The 22,127-nt window shown below is 43.9% G+C and overlaps 2 protein-coding genes across 25 annotated transcripts in view; one reads left to right on the top strand and one right to left on the bottom strand.

The window, feature by feature from the left end:
* Positions 1-22,127, bottom strand: part of TMEM206 (transmembrane protein 206) — a 118,533-nt gene that overhangs the window by 6,000 nt on the left and 90,406 nt on the right. For 15 of the 24 annotated variants that reach the window (XM_046939651.1, XM_015283868.4, XM_040697856.2 and 12 more), the window contains 4 exons: positions 10,076-10,235; positions 8,575-8,784; positions 6,534-6,688; positions 4,873-5,015 (listed from right to left, as the gene is read on the bottom strand). In XM_046939651.1, coding sequence (XP_046795607.1) covers positions 4,873-5,015; positions 6,534-6,688; positions 8,575-8,784; positions 10,076-10,115 — 548 coding nt within the window. In that variant the 5' untranslated portion in view covers positions 10,116-10,235. Of the gene's footprint in view, positions 1-4,872; positions 5,016-6,533; positions 6,689-8,574; positions 8,785-10,075; positions 10,236-12,277; positions 13,944-18,278; positions 22,125-22,127 lie in introns of those variants that run through there. The other 9 variants (XM_046939655.1, XM_040697863.2, XM_015283871.4 and 6 more) reach the window with 9 other exon arrangements.
* Positions 14,405-18,859, top strand: NENF (neudesin neurotrophic factor). Its single transcript, XM_419430.7, has 4 exons — positions 14,405-14,582; positions 15,819-15,879; positions 16,744-16,847; positions 17,272-18,859. Exons 1-4 carry the CDS (start codon positions 14,430-14,432, stop codon positions 17,446-17,448), a joined length of 495 nt encoding a protein of 164 aa, XP_419430.1. The 5' UTR covers positions 14,405-14,429; the 3' UTR covers positions 17,449-18,859.

The raw sequence follows: 22,127 nt of genomic DNA, 5'->3' as shown, positions 1-22,127 counted from the left end.
TGCAGACCGTGCTGCTTTACAGGGGAGCTCTGTTCTGCTCACGTGTTACCACTGGAAGAGGGAGGAAGAGGACCCCAGCTAACAACTCACCACAATGCTGAGAAGCAAGAGATGGAAGGAATAGCCTCGGGCCAAAGCAAGCTGCTTCACCCCGTTTCTGGGTAGCAAATAAACTGGTTGCAATGGAGACAACATGCCTTGAAATTCACATTTAGTCTATTCCTATTAATTTAGGAACAACATGAAGGTTCCTATCTGCAATGCGGCTCTTTTCCCAATACACAGTCACAGATATTTGCAGCCCTGGAATAACAGGATTGGTTTATGTCTTTTTATAATACTGTGACTTTCTGCCATGTTAAGTCTTCCAATATCCCTCACTCTACAAGTAGTAACGAGGTAGCTCTAGGGTAGGAGCCAGACATGCCCTGTCTCTATTAAATGCACAGGACACACTGAATTAACCATTCCATTTACTTGGAGCTTCTCAGTACTCTGATTTTAGCCACTTTCACGTCATCTCCATGAAATAAGCCTGTCTCTACAGCTGCTCTTCTGTAAGGTTTCATCTGAAATGAACAGGTAAACCACTGTAATGAGTCACGAAGCAGTAAAGCAGACTGCAGATTTTTACTGAAGATAGATTTCAGGTTTAGAGCTATGCCAGAGTATGCTGGTCCTTGAGACTAGGGAAAAGAAAAACGTTTCTGACTCAGAGTAAATCCACCTTCTGAGGTAAAGGGAAAGAGCATACTTCTGTTCATATGGCAGAGAAAGATCACGGCTAGGTCTGCTGGAAGATGAAACAACTTTGGTCTTCCAGGAGAAAGATGCAAGGAAATCAGGAGTGATCTGGAAGATCTGCCATGTGCCAGCACTGGGTGGACTGACACTTTTTCCAACTTTTCTCTCAGTTTTCAAAACTGGGCCTCCTTTCTTTCTGATAAAGAAATATGAATTGTCCACTCGGCAGCACACGCACGGACTGGTAAGACTACCATGCTGACAGCTGCTCTGTACTACACTGACTGCTCAGGCTGAATAGAGCAGCATGCACATGACAGTAGCAAGGCACAACCTAGCAAAGTCACTGCTCTCAGCTCAGGGCTTCAGGTGGAGGGCTCAAACACAGCACTCCACTGTACACAGAAACAGAACGGACAAGCATTTCTGGAAAGAAAAAACAACACTCTGCTAGCCATCAAGATATTCCACAGTGCTTCAGCCATTTAGGATATCTTCATCTCTCTGTAACATAAGCTGCAGTACAGCTCTCCAATCCCCATAGTGAAGATGTGAGCAAAGCACCAGAGGAAAGGCCAATGCCTGACTGCTCCCTGCCATGCAAGCCAGTGACAAACTACTTCTTCCCCTCTCAGTATTTGGGTACAGCAGCAGCTGGGGGAACAGACAGCCTGGAAGAGTGTGGTGTTTTGCCACTCAGGGAAACATACATAATTAGCACTCTGCCAGCCAGTCACGTGCCCAATGCATGACTCAGTACAGCATCCCAGAAAAGCTTTCCAAACCAACATGGAAAATTGAGGCAGGAAGTCATGACTTAGAGTTGAACATTACAGCCACAACTTACACGGTAAGCAGGCAGCAACAGTATACTTTGCCTTCAATGGTAATTGTAGGCTTGAAAAAGAAAGATTGATATCTTAAGAGAAGCTGTGGAGAAGTGATCCGAGAAAGCATCTCCTTGTGTGTGCCAATAATCCACACCACTGCCATAGCCAGGAAAAAAAATAAAGGAGGGAGGACAGAGCAGGGATGCAGAAGCTTTGCACAAATAATAGCAGGGGGCAAATAATGCCTGAGTTCCCCTCTGCTGGGGAACTGGAAACTCTCCGACACTACATGGGATGTAACACAGGGTCAGATGTTGTGGTATTAAAGCCTTGACCCATCTTCGTTGCCATTTATTTCTCTGCACACAGCAATCCAGAGAAGTGAACACGAAGCTCTGTTTAGATCCTTAAATAATCTCTGCCCTGTTCCGACTGGTATTTGTCATCTCACAAGTTATTTCACATGCTAAAATAACAATAGTTTTGACAGTAATATGTTCAGAGGATTTTCTTCTTAAACCCATGTATTACACTAATGACAGTTCAGGAAAGGAACGTGCATGCTTAGCTACACAGTTTTGGTAACATGCAAGGGTTTCAGTATTTCCCTTTCTCCGATTAATGTGGTACACACAGCAGCTGCCACTGCCTTAAAGAAGAAAGAAAAACACAAAAGAAGAAAATCCATTGGCACTATTCCTCCAACTCACAGTCCGACAACAGCACACAACTCAGCAGTGTTCTGTGAAGGCCAAAACAAAGCTAGCATGCACTGCCAGCTTCATACAGGCTGGTGATCCAATTTTAACATGAGAGCTGCAGAAAATAAAACCCTTGACAGAACCAACTGAGCCTTACTTGAGTCCTCAGCACTCAACAAATTCTTAAAGCACAAGAGCCAGAAGCCATTTTTAGTATTGCTTATGGCTGATGCTTGCAGCAGCCTTCACTGGTTATTGTTATATAAAGCAAAAATGAGCTGCACATAATAATAGCTACAGAGAAGTTGTGGTGCAGATACTGCTGGACTCTTCTCATCGGTTTTAAAGAGGGTGGTGTTCAGATTATGACTTATGATGAAACATCCTACATGTGTATTTTACAGCAGCTGACTGTCCAGTCCAACCTAAGCTGTTTGTAGCCATAGTAAACACTAACTAAAAAAAACCCAACCCTGTAAAGGTAATTATGATATCTGAAGAGTCGTAGCATGCATCTCAGCATCTTCAGGAATGCTACAACACTTTACCTTGAATGCTGGACACAGTGCTAAGAAAATGCTCTTGTAACCCATGAGTGAGACGTGGTCAGGAGAAGCAATTAACAACAGCCAAATACTGGTCAGTATTTGAAGCCTTTTTAGAGAGTGTATGGAAGGACAAAGTTACATTGTCAATACACAACAGTTTCTAAGGGTATCAGTCCAGACTTCCCATCAGCTAAATTTAGCATCAGCTGAGGAACCAGAAGCCACTTCTATTTTCTCTCCTGCTGGAAGCTGAATAGAATGAGCAGATCCCACAGATGCAAGATGATTCACTTGCAGTTCATAGTCAGGAGAAAAGATCAATTTTCAGCCTGTCCTGAACCTGTCCTGTTTGTGCCCTGGGATACCAAGAGAGCAATACACAAGTAAGACACAGGGTTTGTACTAAGCTTTGGAGAATGCTTTAAGAGAGACAGTATCAAAACATCTTGCACACAACTGATTCTCTGTTTCAGCTGGATAATCAGATCATTTACCAGCACACTTAAAGACATAAAGACACTTAAAGGCCTATGTGCCTTTGCCAATTTTACCATTACCTGGGTTAGTTCAAAACCATCCCTAACCTACTTTCCTACTACGTGCTACAAACAGGCACAAAGGATGCATCTTCATACAGACAACACCATTTCCTACCTTTTTGCTTTGCTTCAAACATAACTGGAGCTCACTCTTCACTCTCCCAGCAGAGACAAGGCAGCATCTTTAGGAACAGAGCATCATTTCCCTTTCTCTTTAGGGATCAATTCTGCCATCCAACCTGTCTGATCTGGGAAACCTGGAGGCAGGATTGCTGCAATCCCCAGTTTCTTCAGGCAGCTTACAGATGTTTCTTACTGATTCATCCACTCTGGCTCAAACATAGCCTTCAGGCTAGGACCCTGGCAATACCATTTAGTGTTGTTTTTCACATCTAACCCACCTTTGCACAACATACGATACAAACATTTCAGAAAGCAGCATGTAGACTTGCTTGCAGGAAGAGATACTTTGAATACTGTTAGCTTAACCAGGACATGTATGCTTTAACTGGGAAACAAACAGCTCTTTTGAATAGCTTATCTGCAAACTGATACAGTGAGAACAGAAAGGTAGCTTCCAGAACTGGAGTATACATAGGTCAATTTGTGTCTTGGTAAGTTAGCTTGTTCTGCACAAAGACAGCAACCAGACACCACACAACCACCCCATCTGATTTTCATCCACTGGGGATGGTGTCAGACACTCACTCATGTCTTGAAGTACAGAAATAGCCGGGCACTTTGCTGGAATCAGTCCCACCATTCCTGCCACTGACTGCAGTACGAGCCACAAAACAGAGAAAATCCGAACTAGAGGAGGAACCAGTAGTACCTCCAGCATCACTGCTCTCAGTTGTTATTTTCTCACTCTACAATATCAATGCCCAAAATACCTGCAACATTCACATTGTTCAGATGCACCTTTGTGCAGTTACAGGAAGTACCTGATAACTTAAGCTTAATATCTGTCTCTTTCATTGAAGTAGAAATGCTTTCTAAAAGCAAATTCAGATGACTGGTCTTCAGCCACCCAGAGACACTGCGAGCGAATGCTTTCAGTCTTTGCTCCTCTGTTGGAAATACACCAGTATGATCATGCCCAAGCCTCCAAAAGTGCTTCATTACAATAATGGGTTATTTTTCTTCCTCTCCATCACCTTATTTGTCTCTGCATAGGCCCTTTACCACTCTACATCTGACCATTAACAAATTAAGGCTCCCTATTAGGTATCACTGTGCCTAATGGCTCTTGACTGGCTTTTCATCTGGATCACAGAGAGAAAAACAGAACTCAAATTTAAATTAAAAGCTAAAATTAAGCTTATTACGAGGCGGGAAAAAGGTTGGGGCTCTCAAGAAAGTTCAAGCAAGGATTAGTTCCACTCCTATTAAAATAACCAAAAGGTTGATCAGTCACTTCAATGGCACTGACATCAAATCAACACAAAGCATTTTTAAAACCCCCATCTCTAACAGCTCAACGCAGTTACAGGCTCATCCCTCCACGTACCTGTTGATGAACTCTTGAAAAGAAGAAAACAGAAGGTAGTCAATGGCACTAAAATCTTGGTCTGTTCCATTTAAGTGAAACTGCAAAAACACCAGTTCCTTCTTCTTCACATCACGAGGGCCTTGAACAACCAAAGCATACTTCTATAAGCAGACAGAGAACAGTGAGAGTAGGAGAGGAGGAATCCTCATTTCCTGTTCATGAATTTGCCACGTGTCACTGATACTCTGCAGAAATCCAATACAGAATGAGGTTCTCCTGGCCTCTAGTAAGCAGACATCGGTTAAGACATCCAAAAAGAATGCCTGCCAAGTAAATGAGAATTCCACCTTTTGGTTGAAAAATGAAGTCCCTAAATCGAAATTCAGAGCGTTGCTACGAGATCTGCACTAGTTCCATCAGACTGCACCACTTCCACCAATTTGCACTACTTCCATCACTGTCATTTGGGTTCATGTGGAATTACCAGCTAAGGCTCGCAGCCCACATTCTGCAGAAGGACAGTCAAGACAGTTCAGGGCATTACAGTCTAGGAACTTTCAGCTCTTGACATAAAACAATTTCCATTTGGAGTCTGATGTAGAGAACATCATGCTTGTCCTTGAGAAAGAGGCACAGTTTCATAGCCCTCAAGCAAGCTGCTAAGGAGGAAGGGAAGGAAAGAAAAAAAAAATGCTAGCTAGCAGGCAAAATACTGCTTAAAGTGCAGGAATTACATTGGACAGCAAGTTGTTGCTTGCAAAATGACTCTGCCAATTTGAACATGGCGCTGCGTGGCTCAGAGGTCTGCCTCAATGCCTCTCCATTCAATTGGAGGACTGCAATCTTCTGAACAAATTTACCACGCAGCATAAAATACAGGTTCTTAGTTTATTAAAACATGTGGAGAAAAAAAATAATAGAGGAAGAAACGAAATACATTAAATATTTAGACTTGGCATTATTTTAAAACATACCAGGAGCTTCTTCCCAGACAGAACTGGTGACTAGACAGAAGGAAAAACACGAGGATGAAAAAAGCTGACCAAAGAGGTAACTAAACTCTCTGTTCATGTCTAGTTTTCTTAAGAACAATTTGCAATAACTTAATAGAGTAGACACAAATGACCCCACTTCATACTTCATTTTCTGAACATTTATCTGTACAGAAGCCAGATTCCCTGCATTTTTAAGGGGAATTTAGACTGTCATTTAATGTACTATCTTATTTTATTGGTACATGGAGCTAAAATACAATAAAATGCTCAGTTGCTTAACTAAGAATTTCCCAAGTGTGACAAAAATGACAAAACTGCTACTGCTTTCAACATTAGATATACCATATGAAGGAGTGTGCTTGCACTTAGGAGACGAATTAAGTGAGTTTAACTGTGCAAAGCAAGACTTCTGTTCCGTTCAGGTTTGCTTGTTACACAGAGCCACATGAAAGTCAATCATCCACAACATATACAGAAACTGATTGGGGTATTTTACATTTCTGAAAATATAAGGGGATGGTTTGGAGGAAAAAAAATAAATAATAGAGGAAAAAAAAAAACAACAACCCTAGAAGCAAGGATATTCTGCAGCATTTTGTAAATATTTCTACTCTCAAATACCCCTACTACAAGCAAAACTCCCCCGCACCCCACTGAATAAGCTTTATTCTGTTGTGTTATTACCATAGTTTGATTAGTGAAAGGATCTGTGTAGTTGATTCTCTGCGTGGTGCACTCAATGTCTCCCGGCTGACCTGGATTTATCAGAGGCAGAATGTGATCATAGTAATGATGCTTGCAGCTAAGCAGCCGAGCCTTTCCTGGGTAAAAGGCAATACCTGTTTTAGGAGAGAAAACATTGAAGAGAGCTGACATTCATAGATTTTCAGTCTGGGATTTAACCCCACAGGACACTGAGCCGTCCTGCCAAGATCCAGCAGCACAATCAAATTAAATCACGTGCTTGAGTGTTTTTTTAGAGCAGGACAACAGTGTCAGCTGCACTCATCAGGACAGAAGTCCTGCAATGCACTGAAGCACATCCAGGTTTCTTTTGAATTACTGCAACTCAAAGCTCACAGAAGTTACTAAGCTTCCCTCATCCCCCTTAGCAAGCGGCTAAGGAATCACTCCTTCCGGCCTCAGATGAGAGGAAAGTGCAAAGTTAGGAGATCACTGACATTAAAGTGCTTCAACATGTATGTACTCAGATGTTATGATTTAACACATGATATTCTAATTGAAAAAGCATACAAACTATATATGAGAGATTAAAGACCACCAGCTAATCTCATAAAAGTGAAAAGATGCTCTTCAGAACATGAAGCATCTTCTATTCATAAAATACAACGTTGTGACAACCAATTCCTTATTACTTTTATCACTATGTAGGCAAGCTACTACTTCACCTGTATGTGAATTCATGTACTCATATATACCATAAATTTATGGCTTCAGCCCAACAGCAAGCAGAGGTATCAGACCTCAAATACCTCAGCTGTAGAAACCTAGCAAAATACAAGGCCCCAAACCAAACGTCTTGTTATGCCACATTCAGTACTGGAAACAAACTTGCCTGAAGCTAATCTAGACCAACTACAAAAAGAAGTATGATTTATGAGTTATGTGATTAACTCACACAACTGAGATGACCTGTCCACCAAAATGAGAGATGTCAGAGCAGTCAGAACACATCAGTGTAAAAATGCATTACTCCTCTCTCCAGTGCTCTATGCATACAATTTGTCATCTTGTTACCTTAGCAGAGCAATGAAAGCAACATTAACATACAGATTAGCAAAAGGCTACACTAACTCTGCAAAAATCTGTAAGAATAAGACAGCAACATGAAACACCTTACAACTACAATTACTGGAACTGTGATTTTTAAGATGTGGCAGCACTTCAAACACAAGTGTTATTTTTACACTAGAAACTAACATACAAAAGGCTTCCAATGTGTTTGAGCTGCACTTGCTACCACAGCTCTATTTACAAATGGTTACCAGATAGTTTTAAAAAGCAATTAAAGAACTCACAATCCACAAATGCTTCTGTGGAGTAATCCCTCCTGCAAACTGCAACACAGTTTTCTGATGCCACATTACATTTTTATGCCAACACTGTTCTCCGCAGTCACATCACGTTGTCATTGCCTACTGACGTACCTCCGAGCAGTAAAAAATGCAGAACAGAAGTAGGAAGTGGCACTGCTTCTGGGTTTGTTGGGGTTTTTTTTGGTTGTTTGTTTGTTGTTGTTATTATTGTTGTTTTATGGTTTGTTTGGAAAACCCTTCTTTACTGTCAGCAGCACCTCACTGTCCTGTGCAGGAGTGAGATCCTGGAACAGATTCCACATGCTCCACTGCCTCAGTAATGCTGTCTGAGGAGCATTTCCATGAGAAATTATCTTCTTTCCCTCAGAGGGCCCATTCCAGAGTGTGCAAACGCTTCCTGTCTATCAAATGTTACATGACGCTTCACAGCCACTGTCACTGTTACTATCCCACGTTACTGGCATGCACGTATTTCCCCCCAGATCTGACCTACAGTATTAACATTTCCACGTAACGTCAACACAACACACAACGCAAAAATTGCAATCCAAAGATCTGTGTCCAAGCACTGTAAGCACGCAGTCCCCACATAATCAAAACTGAGAAAATGTAAAACAGTGCAAAATAGATATGAACAATTTGTCCACTTTATTAGCTACCAGTCTTACCAGGTGCGTCGTACAAGGACACTTCTTTGTAAGAGACAGACATCACAGGGTGCTTGAGCTTCTCCCTGAAGTCACTGATGGTTTGGTAGACAAGGAACACAGCTACAGCCATAAGCAGCAGATAAATGAACAGGAGAATTACTGAAAACACATTCTTCAGGCAGGTCTTGCTGAAACGCAAGGAAGGGGCACTGGTACCCAGTTCACTATCTGGAACCAAACACAACATGAATTAGAATTCTGAAATACAGATTTTTGGGCTGAATTTACATAGTGTTTGTTTAAAGATCAATCACTTGAGAAGAAAGTAAACCTTAAACTCAGTTTGATTTAAAAAAACAAATCTATTGCTGTCTTTAATGATCAGTGAGACAGCTGCTTCCTCCTCCAGCACGAGGCACAGTCTTTGGACAGCTGTGCCTCTTTTTTACATGTTGAACTTGGCATTCACCTGAGGACAAGGCAGGAAACAGTGTTTATTTTCAAGAAGGCCAGTCCTGAAGCAAAGTTCAAAGTTCACAAGAAGTCTGTCAGTGCTCCGTCTTTCCTCCTGGAAAAAACAACCCATTTCTCCCCGCTTCCAGTCTGATCTGATTCTGACTACCTTCAGTATACGCGTCGGCTGAGAGATTTAATGTTCTAACAATGCTCTTACCTAGCTAACTGCACAGCACCTCCACCATGGCAAAAACCACTGTGACTTTGTTACCCTCTAATTTATGGCTTGTAATTGGTAACTCCCTGTGCATACTGCAATAGGTTTCACAAAAGAAGGCTCCTTCCAGTTACATCTAGGAAAAAACAGACCCAGTTCCTTCCTTCTTGCCTTCAAAGCTTATTCTCTGAAGATCTTCGCACTAGTCTCACTCACACATCCAGAGCTACACAAACACTGCTTACTCCATACCCCTTTGCATTCTGAACTTCTTTTGGCAGTACTTGTAAGAAAAAAATTCACGTACTGAAGTTACACATTCATATTTTGATTGTGAGCGATATAAAGCTGAACACGCAAAATAAACACCAAAACTAAATCCATGGAAGGAGATAAATAGGCATATTTTAAACTGACTTTTCCGTGTGGTGTAATTTAATGAGTCAGCCCCTTTCAAACCATGCCGCACTCTGCCCTTCAGCTATAATGGCAGGGTTGGCTGTTTGCTCCTTACCACAGCAAACACTAGCCTTTTTGTAGCTCCTACTGAACACATAACCACATATAAAGGTCCGTGGCCACACAAGTGTTCCAAACTTCATTGCCAGGAGACGTCAGCTGAGGAAATTAGGTCATTAATATGCATTAAATTGCACTACTAACAAAAAGTCTGTCTTGAGCAGCTGCAAAACATTTAGGGGATATTCATTTCAGGTTGGCATACCTTAACGCTCAAATCTGGCCTGCATCAGCCCATTTGTTAAAAAAAAACACACCCCAAAACCTTGCACAGAAACAGCTTACCAGGCCCTTAAAACTCATAATCTTGGGGTCAATAGTTCTCACCTGGTAAAATAGCAGAGCTGGTATCTTCATCAACTCCCATCTCTCCTTCTCTCTCATCTGTTGGGTTTTCAGATACTTGCTCCACATCTTCACTCAGCTGTGTAGTTAAAACAGTGGTTCAATTTCCAAACATGCTCTCAACTTGCAATTGCTGGAATTTCTATGATACAAATAAGAGAGGCTCCAACTAACCAAACACACAAAACCATGCCCCCAGTCCAAGAGCACCCAGTGTCTGTTCCAAGTGTTCACAGGAGTCACATTTGCGTAGATCTAGAGCTGAAAATTAAGTGCCACTGCATTTAACCTACTTCTAGCCTGCTGTCTCAAGAATAACATCACCTTTTCTTTCAAGATGGATGTAATTGTTTCCCTGGCAGCTTCAGCTCATACAGAACCCCCAATTAAGGGGATGCCTTCTGAAATAGGCAGGAACTCTTTTCTGTTACTCAGTAACATATTTTAGGCATAAAGAAACCACACCACATACCAACAAACAGAGCATCAGAACCCTTAATAGAGAAGTATGTAAAAAGCAAATTGAATTTTGACAGATATTAGGACAAATAGCTCAAATGCAGCCCCAGCTATTTAGGTAGGTGGGTGGGTCATTAAAAGACATTAAGACACCCTTAATGTTTCTTTGAGCTCTCTGTAAATATTATTCTACATTAGCGGTGACGCAACTAATTGGTCTTCCAGTGTTTCCACACCAGCAGAGACCTGATGTTTTCTTGTTTTGCTATTCAGAGCTCTGGGTCCCAACCACAAAGTCATCTCCATCAGAGTCAGAAGTTCTTCACATCAGAAGATCACACGGGATTAGGAAACAACCGACTTTTTCCTGTCCCCCTTCTGTGTTTTAAAAGTATACCTTGCATGTCTTCCAAGTTTCTTTCATGGGAGGGAACAATACAAACTGCAGCATGGTAAACCGAGCCCTGAGCTTACAGCATATCATGTTCTGCACAGTACCATCCCAGCTAAGCACTCAGTATCAAATACCTAATTCAGGGAGATTAGCTTTGTTCCTATTTCAAGGAAAAAGGGAGCACTCTTTATGCAGTCGCCACACTGAACGCTAATAAACTTTACACCCCCAACCAAGCAGTAACTGTATGTATCCATAAGTGCTTTTCTTCTGTGCAACTCTAATTCAGTACTAAAATTATCATCATTACATCATTAGCAGCTCATCATTTGCATTTCTTAGGAAAGAATCCATTAATTTCACACCTCGGAAGGCTGATGTAAAGCCTCCAGCACCTCCTGACGCACTTCTCTATTTGTTTCCACCATACCAAGCAAGCTGGAAGCATTCACCAGTTATTTATGTGCTAAGCATTTAGAACAAAGTATCATTTCTGTCCGCGTGAGGCATGGAATGCACAGGTAAATCATAGGCTACACTCGGCTCCTTTGCAGGGGACTTACTCGGGTATGACTGAAGATATTTTTTGTCCAATAACCTCTGTAAAATAAATGAAACTCAAGACTGCCCCTTTATGTAGGGCCACGTTGGTTCTACTTCTTTACCTTATCTAAAATAGGCTCTTGTGACACAGGAAGAATATTCACTGAGCCTTTTGTGCCGGTTTAGCTAAATCAGCTAAAAAGCCACTCTGAATTATAGTGATGGAAATTCTTGACCCAAACGGTTTACCAGGAGTGACAAAGTCCATGCAGCGTCTCAGCTGACTCCTGTACCTCCCTGGCTGGGTTCCCTGACACCCACACCTCATCTGCTGACATCATGGAGGGGGCTGAGTGGGTTCTATTCCTAACACCAAGATCTCAACAGGGGTTTACACAAGAACATAGCATGCAACACTTATTATCATCTCAAGAGAGATCCTCTTGATTTTAATAAGTAGAAGTAGCCAGCATTACTTAGAAACAAGCAGGAAAACCAGTAAGCAACCACATTTATGATCTCTACTTATAATGCAGACAGTTTCAGACACCTTTCACATGGAGCACCAGTGAAGTACCAGTAGTCAAAAGCAGGCAGAACTCACATTGCCTCAGGTGTACTGAGCAAGCTGAGCTGACACACAAGCCTCCCCTTAACCAACTAATTCCACTGCAAATCTCAAACACGTGCCTTGAGAAGAAGCAAAGGTAAGTAAGCCCAACTGTGGCTGCTAGAAGCTAGCACTGCCTGTGGTCCCGCAGCACAGACCAGCCAGTACAGTAACTCACGTATGGAGCTGCAGAGAAGCCAGCACAGCAGTACTGCATGCAGTTCATTCTAGTTTCTCCAGAAACTTGGACAGAATCCCCAGGTTGCGGCGGTTGACATTAGTGAATTTATCAGGCATCAGCGGTGTTTACTCCCACAGGCTGGCTTTCCCTCTGCTATTTTTGATAGAGGTGAAGCATGGCGCTAACGTGCAATGAATGCAACTCACAGGGCAGTTAAGCTTACAAGAGGACGTGGAGATATGATACTGAGAGCAGGAAGGGCATGAAATGGAGCTTTGTTCAGCAATCCTCTGTGCTCAGCACATGCAGCTGACTGAGAAACAATGGCAGGAGCCTGCTCATGAGCCAGCAGTTCCTTGCCCATCCCACACACTGGACAAACAAATGCAGAGAAGCTAACTCCAGCTATGTCAGCCTCCTTGCTAGGGGAGGCACATCGCTCACTGCCCAGAGGAGGGACGGAAGGGCAGCAGTTCTGCACCAGCAGACAGGCACTGTGGAGCTGGGACATGGCGCGTGGAGCAGGGCTGGGTGGTGGTGACTGAAGCACAGGGCAACGTGCACAGCTCGGACTCTGCTTTCAGGCATCTCTGTGATGTCAGTGACTGTCTCAAGCACTCCCCTGAATACAAGCTTTGACACAAGTTAAGCTCTTACACGAATTACATGCCATGAGGCCCTGGAGTGTGTCCAAGAGAAGCTGTGAGGGGTCTGGAGCACAAGTCCTATGGGAGCAGCTGAGGGAGCTGGGATTGTTCAGTCTGGAGGCTCAGGGGAGACCTCGTTGCCCTCTACAACCACCTGAAAGCAAATGGTGGCTGGCCTCTTCTCCCAGGTAACAGTGATAGGATGAGAGGGAATGGCCTCAAGTTGCACCAGAAGAGGTTCAGGTTGGATATTTGGAAACATTTCTTCTCAGAAATAGCAGTGAGGCAGTGGCACAGCTGCCCAGGGAGGTGGTGGAGGCACTGTCCGTGGAGGTGCTCAGGGAAGGTAGAGATGTGGCACTGAGGGACACAGTCAGTGGGCATGGTGGGGGTGGGTCAGCGTTAGACTAGATGATCCCAGTGGTCTTTTCCAACCTTAACGATGCTAACGTCATCCTGATAATTAAGGGATGAGGCCTTCCTACTCGATAAAACCCTCATAAACAAAAGGAGAACCTGTCCCTGCAGGCCTGCCGCCGGATAACCGATGCATCACCTTCTAACGCCTTCTGCTCCGACGTGAACAGACGCAGCTGAAACCCAACCAGCGGCACCGAGCACAGCCACAGCTCCGCGGAGCGAAGCCCCGCGCGGCCAACAGCCGCAGCCCCGCCACAGGAGCCCCCGCGCCGCCCCAGGTGAGCGGAACGGACAGCCGCTCCACGAGCACCGACGCACCTGCACCGCTTTTCCCTGCAAGATGCGAAAAGCAGCGCCCTTCTGTAGCTCTGCCGCAGACGGGCTGTCAGGAATGTCAGACCTCAGCAAGGAAGGAATCGCATCGCCAGAGCCGCCGCGCCCACGGAGCCGGCTCCTCCGCTCGGCAAGCGGCACCCCTCCCCGCCGCCTCACCCCCCGCGCCGTACCTCCGTGTAAGACGCAGACAACTCCGGCCTCAGCATGGCATCGGCGCGAGGCGGCGCGGCCGATCCCCGCCGCCCTGCCCGTGCCGGGCCGCGCAGGCGCCGGGACGGCCCGCCGGTACGGCCCGCCGCGGGGCTGCTGGGAGGCGTAGTCCGGCGGGAGCCGCGTTAACGGTCGCGGGGCCGCGGTTGGCGCCGCGCTCGTCCTGCGGGTGCTGCGCGCCGTTCCTCGCGTGCTTCCGCGGCGCGTGCTCGGTAGCGTCTCGCGATCAGCAAAAAGCACGCCGGGCGCTTCTCGCGCCCAGGCTCAGCGGGCTCCTGTCTGCGCGGGACCGCGGCTCTCGGGCGGGCTGCGGGCCGCTGACACAACGACGGCACCGACTCGCGTGCGGCCCTCCGCTGAGGGCACGCAAATATGTTATTCCAGAATAACAGCTGAACGCGTCACGCGCCTCCAACCCGACCGGCGCGGCGCTCCGGGCTTGCCGTGCCGCGGGCAGCGCGAGCGGAGCCGCCCCGAGGCGGGTGGCGGCGCTACGCCGTGCGAGCGAGCCGGGGAGCGGAGGCGGGGCTGGCGGCATGGCGGGGCGGCCGCTGCAGGCCGCGCTGCTGACGGCCGTCGCGGTGCTGGCGGCGGCCGAGCGGGAGCTGCGCTTCAAGGCTCCGCCGCCCGCCGAGACGCCGGTGCGGCTGTTCACCGAGCCCGAGCTGGCCAGATACGACGGGCAGCAGGTAGGGCCGCGCGGGAGGGAGGGAGAGAGGGCGGGCGGGGCTGCCCGGCTGCAGGGCCCCGGCGGGACGGGCGTTGCGCTGCCCGCCGCTGGCTGCAGGGCTGCGGGGCAGCCGGGCTCGGATGCTTGTTCCCCTGCACGGCCTGGGCCTGCCGGAGCTCTGCTCTGAGCCCAGGGAACGTGCGCTCGCTCCGTGCGCTGCTGCCTAACGAGGTCATTGAACTTCAGGTTAGAGAAACTTTCAGAATAATTCGTTAAACCACAGGCTTAGGCACTTTTTTCCTGTGCTTAGGCACTTTAAAAATAAAATAATGAAGCGATCGTAACTTCAGAGCTTTTAGCTTTCTCTGAGACAGACAGAAGAGTTGGCAAAACTTCGAGATGAGAAATTCCTGTCTCAGTGCACAGAGAGATGCCTTCTCTTTTGACAGACATGCTGGCCGGTTTTCCTGGGCCCTTCTCGCCATCCTCCCAGGGACCTCAGCAGCTTGTATGCCTCGTGCAGGCAGACAGCAGCAGATCCCATTTGTGTTAATCCCTTTCTCTCTTAATCAAATAAAGAGTGCCGTTTGCATGCACTTTTCTATCTGCATTACTAAGAGCAAGACCTAGAGACAGTGTGAAGCACAAGCAAGAAACGTCAAGGGAGGGAACAGGTTTGTTTGTATACACACAAACAGATTTCTGCAAAGTAAATAGTTTTCATCCACGTCCGCTCCAAAAACAATGCACTGCGTTATGGGACACAGCCACGCTCTTCACGTACCCTCAAGCATTCAGGAGAAGGGCCGGGCGATGCAGTGTTGCTGTTGGTCTTCAGATGGCACTAAGATTTCTTTTTGCAGGGGGCTGCTTGTGACGTAGGAGTACACGGCCTTTCTTTACCTCCTTTCTAGTTCCTGACACCATGGTCATTGTTGTTTCTTCTCTTTCTGCTGCATATGGACAGTAGCTGGCACAAGGATGCACGAGTAGGTGGTATCTGAGAGCCTTCAGAGTGGCCAGGTATGAAAATACCATGTACTGCATTGCCCACATACACACAGACGTGCCATTTGTACCAGGTTGTTGAGCATGGGCTATGTATGTACTGTGCATTGGATTGTAAGCTCCTTGAGAACAGACAAATAAGCATTTTATCCTCTCCTAGGCATGCTGAGTCCTTACAGATTTCATAGGTAAAATTACATTTTGCCTACTGTTAAGACCTGGGGACATACCGACCTCTTTCTTTCAGGAAGGACAGCCCATTTACCTGGCAGTGAAGGGGGTAGTGTTTGATGTCACCTCTGGAAAAGGCAAGTTGGGTTCTCTCCCGTCTGCTTTGCTTTTGTGTTCTTATTCACTCATTTGTTTTTAAATGTCACCAAACTATTAAAAACCCACAGTTCAATTGCAACAAAAAGAATATGTTTTCCCTTTAAAAAAAAAACTCAGCTTTCCTCTGCTGGCACCTCCTACACTAAGGTTGTTTCTAGGATGTACTCTGGTGTGCAATTACTGCACACCCACATATAACCCAGTGTAGTGCAGGCAGCTCAGGCTGATGGCAGAAGTGCTGGAGACATCTGCCTGGCTCCTCACATCCTTGCTGTCTTACTACTCTGGGCACATGAACTGGCCAGATGAAGGATAACTTAGATGTGCCTGTATCACACTGCACAGGATTTTTTTTTCCTTCTGTGGAAAGCAGAAGAAGAAACAGCAGGTTGTAAGATGTTTGAAGGCACTAAGGGTTCCTGGCTGCTTGGCTTAATGCCATAACAGGTCTTCGTGGCTTGCTGCTGTGCTTGTCCTAAGCTCATTCATATGCCTTGTTTGGGCATACAGGTCAGATGATCTTCAAATCCTAAGTGAGACAAGGCTTGCTGCTGCAAATTCTGGAGTCTGCAGTGTATGAGAATGTACAGCATTGCTCCCCAGAATTTTGAGACTGCAGCACTGGAATTCAGTGGTTGTGTTAAACTCCATCCTCTGCTTTCTGAGGACTGAGATAATAAAAAATGAGTTTTGGAAGGAAGAATCTTAGACTTGAAGTGACAGCTTCAATTCACTAACAAGTGAAATAGGCTGGTGAAAATTACAGGCTGAAACGATCCCTTACACTGTCAGATCATCACTTTGTGGGGTTTCATGTTTGTTTTGTTATTGTTGTTTGACAGAATTTTATGGAAAAGGAGCCCCATACAATGCTTTGGTTGGGAAAGATTCAACGAGAGGAGTTGCCAAGATGTCTCTGGATCCAGCAGATCTTACTCATGACATTGTAAGAAGTTGACAATTAATTTCATTCCATCTTGCAAAATTTTATTCTTTTGCTTTGTGTGCTGCTAGTCGGTGTGTGTGAAAAGCTCAGAAAGATGATGGATGATAACATTGAAGTAGTTTGTATGAAAATAGAGCAGTTCAGTTGGAAGGGACATTGGGTTGTTGCTCATTTTACATCTGATTTACTTTTTCAAAAAAAGAAAAAAAAAAGAAAGGTAACTAACAGTTTGTTTGACCTGAACATGTTAAAGTTTTGTAAGGCTGAATGAGAAGAAAGAAACTACAGGTTAATCTATCCACTTAGTTAATCATGCTCTGCAAAATGAACCCAAAAGCTGACCTTCAGATTCACAGTGATCAAAAAAAGAGAAAAATGAATTTAAATACCTGCATTTTCATTTCTTTGACCCTATTTCATTTAGACAGGACTCACAGAAGAGGAACTGAAGTCACTGGATGATATCTTCAATAATGTTTACAAAGCCAAATATCCAATTGTTGGCTATACTTCTCGAAGAATTCTGAATGAGGATGGCAGCCCCAATCTAGACTTTAAGCCTGAAGATCAGCCACACTTCAACATTAGAGATGAATTTTGATAAACGTTTTTGTACCTGGAAAATGCCTAGGGAGAAGCACGATATATTTCCTGAAAGGCAGAACACTTTATGTACCATATATGTGTACACATCTATATTTTCTAAACAGAAGACTGATTGATGATAGCTAATTTTTGTAATGAATTCCTGAAAACATGAAAGAAAGCAGATCTGTATTAGTGGCATATACACAGGATATTTGCTCTGAATGATGGGGATTTTTTGATGTTTCTGAAAGTTCTTTCTGTCTGTATTTCCTTGTTTGCAAGTACGTTATGTAAAACTACATTTCTTAGCAGAGAACAGAAAGCCTTTAAGGGTTGAAACATGAATGGTCTTTTTGTGAATTCCAAGTTGTTTTTCATTCTTTGGAGAAGTAATGCATTATCTGGATGATCTAACATCAATTCTCTGCTTCATGTGAGTATTGGCCCCGTGTGTATAAGGAGGTGTAATAGATGCTTGTACTTTAAAAGGCATCATGGGTTTAGTATTTGGTAGGTTTGAGAATACTGGATATAAAAACGCTCACTCTCAAAACACAGTTACAGCAGAATATTTGTGTAAAGCCTGTAGGAAAAATACGTGTTTTCTCTTGATGAGAACTACTGTGAGACTTTCTTTTTTTCAATCAGATATATCATCTACATTAGATTATTATGATTTCCTTTTAGCTTCCTCCACTCTTTCTCTCAAAAAAAAGGAAATCATCACCTACTGTTTACCATGTATTCCTACAGCCCATGTTTGTTATAGTATTTTAGAATCCTATGTATATTTCTAGCATCTTCGTGTTGACAAGTTCAAGTCTCATTTTTAATTTCTGTTAGTTTTTCTTTGTTTTTACTCTGGCTTTGTCACTGTTGTTGCAGTGAGATAAGCATTCGTGTGTTGTTTTTCCTTTTAATCTAATATAAGCCTCCAGCTCCTCAAGGGCAAAAACACAGTAAAGCAAGAGGACAGTACAAGTGTGCACTACATAAATTGCTGCTGACCACTGACTTAGAGTAACTTAAGAGGAATGTGTATTGTCACGTGGATTTTTCTGTCTCTGCGACAGGTTGACCTGTCATGGAAAAACTGAGCATCTGCTCCCACTTCCTCAAAGACGTTTTGTTCTGTTTCTTTAGCATTTTGGCTGGTTTTTTTTTTAAGGAAATGTATTTAGATGATTCCCCACTTCAGGATGTTGTGCTGCGAGAGAGGGTCTGCTGCCTGTCAGTCAAAAGAAGTAGAAACGCTTTCTGTATATTTATTCCTATTTTCATAGTGCTACTGATTTTACCCATTTTGTATGTTATCACCACACCAGTTATTAAGCCCTGAGGGTTCCACAGAGCCCCTTCTGTCTGTTGGTGTTCTGGGGTAAAAAAAAAGTTTGCATTTATGAAATAAATACCACTTCGGATGATTGGTTTTGTTTTACTGTCATTATTATAACTGCAAACCTTTTGATTATACACCACCAGCAGTAGCTGGGAGTTGGCTCCTTGATAAAATACCTGCCATTTTTATGGGAGTGCTTGTCAACTAGCTGATAATGGCTGCTATTCTGCCAGCAGTTCTTCCCCCTCCGGTTTACTTATGGGGCAGGCTGCAGTAATTGGGCTGCTGTGATTACTATCATCATTGCTTTATCTGGGATCAGTTTATCTACCAGCATTTCCTAGATTTTGTAGCTAGATTGTAACCTATGGCTTAATGTTATCATTCTTTCCCTGCTTTTTCCTGTTAATGCTGATCTCAACGCAGGTAATTTATCAGCTCCCATTCATACTCAAATTCAGATGCATTTTGGTGAAGAAACGTCCTGCTGCAACAGGAAATGGTTGATACAAACTCCACTTTTACAGTGAGATCCTTGTGGATCCAACCTACCCTTATGTCTGCAAACTGAGGGAGATAGTCCTGTCCTTCCCTTCTGTTACTAATGAGAATGACATCACAAATGAAATGAGTGCATTTTGGAATGCAAAATGTTTCCTTTTTGTTTTCCTTTTGTTTTGGGAACAGGAGTACTCGCTTATACTTCCCAGCTTCTTTCACTTGAGGTTCCCACTCAACAGAACAGTATTATGGCCATAAGCCTTTAAGTGAACATAGGTGCTCAACTACTCTTATTTATTTAATGTATTCGAAGTACCACGATATTTCTTTCAGTGTTAACTTGATGATGCTTTGATTTTTTTTTAAGATTGTTACTTGCCAACAGCCTGAAATTTGTTTTGCTTACAAGCAAACTGGTATTGTGTTGTTCCGTCAGTTACACACTTTGCTGTCCATCGTCCATGTATGCTATTGCTTAAAGTTTTTGTGTCCGTTCAGGAAATAATATCGAGCGGCACAACTCAGGTGACAGATGAATGCAACATGAGGAATGCTCAGATAAATAAAGTGCATGTCAACCCATAACCTGAAAGCTACTTATACTGTCTAGGGAACTGATAGCTTCAAAGATTTTGTCTGTGAATGAGTTGATTAAAGCGAAGAAAGACCCTTAACTTTTAGATTTGTAATAAGTATTTGACTCAGAGCCCTATCTGTGAATGCTGATAGCTGCAGACGTAACATAGGATGTATCTGACTACTGTGAGGATCTGGTAACAGACAGGGCTTCCCATTTTTATTTCAGTCAAATGTGGTCAGGGATAACAGTGTAAGCTTATAGCCTTCCCTGTCTGTTGATATTTACACAGCTTCCTTTGTTTTTTCTTCCTTTCCAGTCAGAAGTGCAAGTCCTAATTTACTTGTTTACAAAACGTACGTTCAGATCTTGGCTTGGGTTAGCTGTTGATAAGAAATCCACAGTAATTAACTTTCTATTAAAAACAGAGCTCTGCACCTGGATTAACTGCAGAGCCACAGGATGTACTCCTGAATAAACAATTCCTATTACTGTTTCCCATAGGTTATTTGTAGCTGTTGCAATCAGAAATTCTGCCCTGTAATGAATATTTCAGATTACTGTTCTCTGTCATGAGCTTGACACGAGCCTTAATCTTTCTGACGTGAGACATGATCCTTCTGAGAAGTCAGAAGTTTAGAAAAATCTGGGTGAAAGCCATGTTAGAGATAAGCCATCCAAGAAAATCAGAATGAGATTGTTATACTTCTTGGCTGGCACGTCTCCTCGGGCTTTAAGAGATTATAACGGCACCAATAGTAGACTGATGATAAATAGTCACATGTACTGAATCCAAACAGTTGTAACATGTAGGAATGTTTGAAGGTAGGGCTGAATTTAAAGCCTTGCAGCCCTACTTTTCTGGACAGGAGAGTCTTTGAATAAAAAAGGCATACAGGTAGCATTTGCTTCAGTCCATAAAGGAAAGGGAATCTTCTGGTACTCAGGTAGACAGAATTTGATGATGATTAAAGTGAAAATGTCCCTACGTGTTGTTCTATGCTCTTAGGCAGAAATTGTAAACATAGTAGTGTTGGATATGCAGACTGTAGTTGCCCAGCCACCAAGCCACTATGCCTGAAGGATAACTTATAGGTTAAACTCATAACTAGTCAAAAGGAGCTGTGGCAGATCGAGAGCAACGTAGGAGGCTGCAGCTACCTACCCTTTACTTTGAACTGAAAGGTTTTTTTGGTAATGATCACAGATAGATGCTGAGTAATTTCATCTCATTCATTACATTTAGCCCTATGTTGTTTTTTATGTTTGAGCTAAGCTCTTAAAGCCAGTTTCATTGAAAAGACAAAATATTGTTACACAACATGTAAAGTGTTCACTTTGAGCAGCAGCACTGTGCAGCTGTGCATCTCCGAGATGTACTTCAAAAATGAATGCTTTGCAGGAATGTTTTAGGAGTATGTGCTGAGCCTCTGTGATTCTATACACTGAATATCACATACGTCTTTAAGTTGCTGCTGCCAAGGATAAATACTTCCTTCCCAATTCTCTCAATGGTCTCCTTTGAGACTAGTATGTCTTGGAGCTGGAAGAAAACAGGCTGTTGAAAGGTTAATATGTGAAGCAGCAGTACAGCAGTGGGATAGAACAATCCACAGCAGAGAAGGAAGGTGAGTGAAATTCCACGTATGGAAAGCAGCAGGAGGTTATAAATAACTCACAGGAGAGCACAGACAGTTTCAGAAGTGGTGAAACCTGCTGATGCACTCAGAGAAAAGGTTGAACTTCAGAATGGAAAAGTGTCACATCCCCCTCGGATACAGTTCTGGGAAATTCAGCAGTCCGAGGCTGCTGGCTCCTTGCTTGACATCCTCAGTCTCATTTCCAAAAACACTGAGGCATATGGCTTTGATACCTTGCAGGTGCCTGGATTCACAGCAAATCACACCGGTGCTATTCAGCCCATAACAGCAATTCTTCTCCTTTCATCTTCAGAAGACACTTACTTTAGTTTAAGAAAGAAGGCTGCAGTTTTCCTAACCAGGGACACAGAGATCAAAGTGCAGTGCTCCACCACAGCTTTGCAAGTTGCAGGTTTCCTGTCTGTTAAATGAGCTCATGCTTCCCTTGAATTCCCTTCGCCTTTCCTCCGTATTGGAACTTTCAGCCATGTGAAGAAGGTAGCGTCGGTTGGATACGAGGGCTCACGTTCATCCATGCCTGTCGTCACTTGGAATTTGCCTGTGCCCATTGGACATTTGTTGGAATACTGGTCTGAAGAACGATGACCCCAACAGTACTTCTGGCTCAGCTGCTT

Source organism: Gallus gallus, chromosome 3, assembly GCF_016699485.2.
Source record: "Gallus gallus isolate bGalGal1 chromosome 3, bGalGal1.mat.broiler.GRCg7b, whole genome shotgun sequence".
NCBI lineage: Eukaryota > Metazoa > Chordata > Aves > Galliformes > Phasianidae > Gallus > Gallus gallus.
Note: the sequence above shows the minus strand (reverse complement) of the source record. Positions and strands in the feature narration are given on the sequence as shown.

What these genes read in the sequence shown, in the direction of transcription:
- NENF (XM_419430.7), top strand. Translation starts at nt 14,430, where the DNA reads ATGGCGGGGCGGCCGCTGCAGGCCGCGCTGCTGACGGCCGTCGCGGTG. An exon ending in TGATGTCACCTCTGGAAAAG is followed by an intron (nt 15,880 to 16,743) that starts GCAAGTTGGGTT and finishes GTTGTTTGACAG; the next exon opens with AATTTTATGGAAAAGGAGCC. An exon ending in CAGATCTTACTCATGACATT is followed by an intron (nt 16,848 to 17,271) that starts GTAAGAAGTTGA and finishes TATTTCATTTAG; the next exon opens with ACAGGACTCACAGAAGAGGA.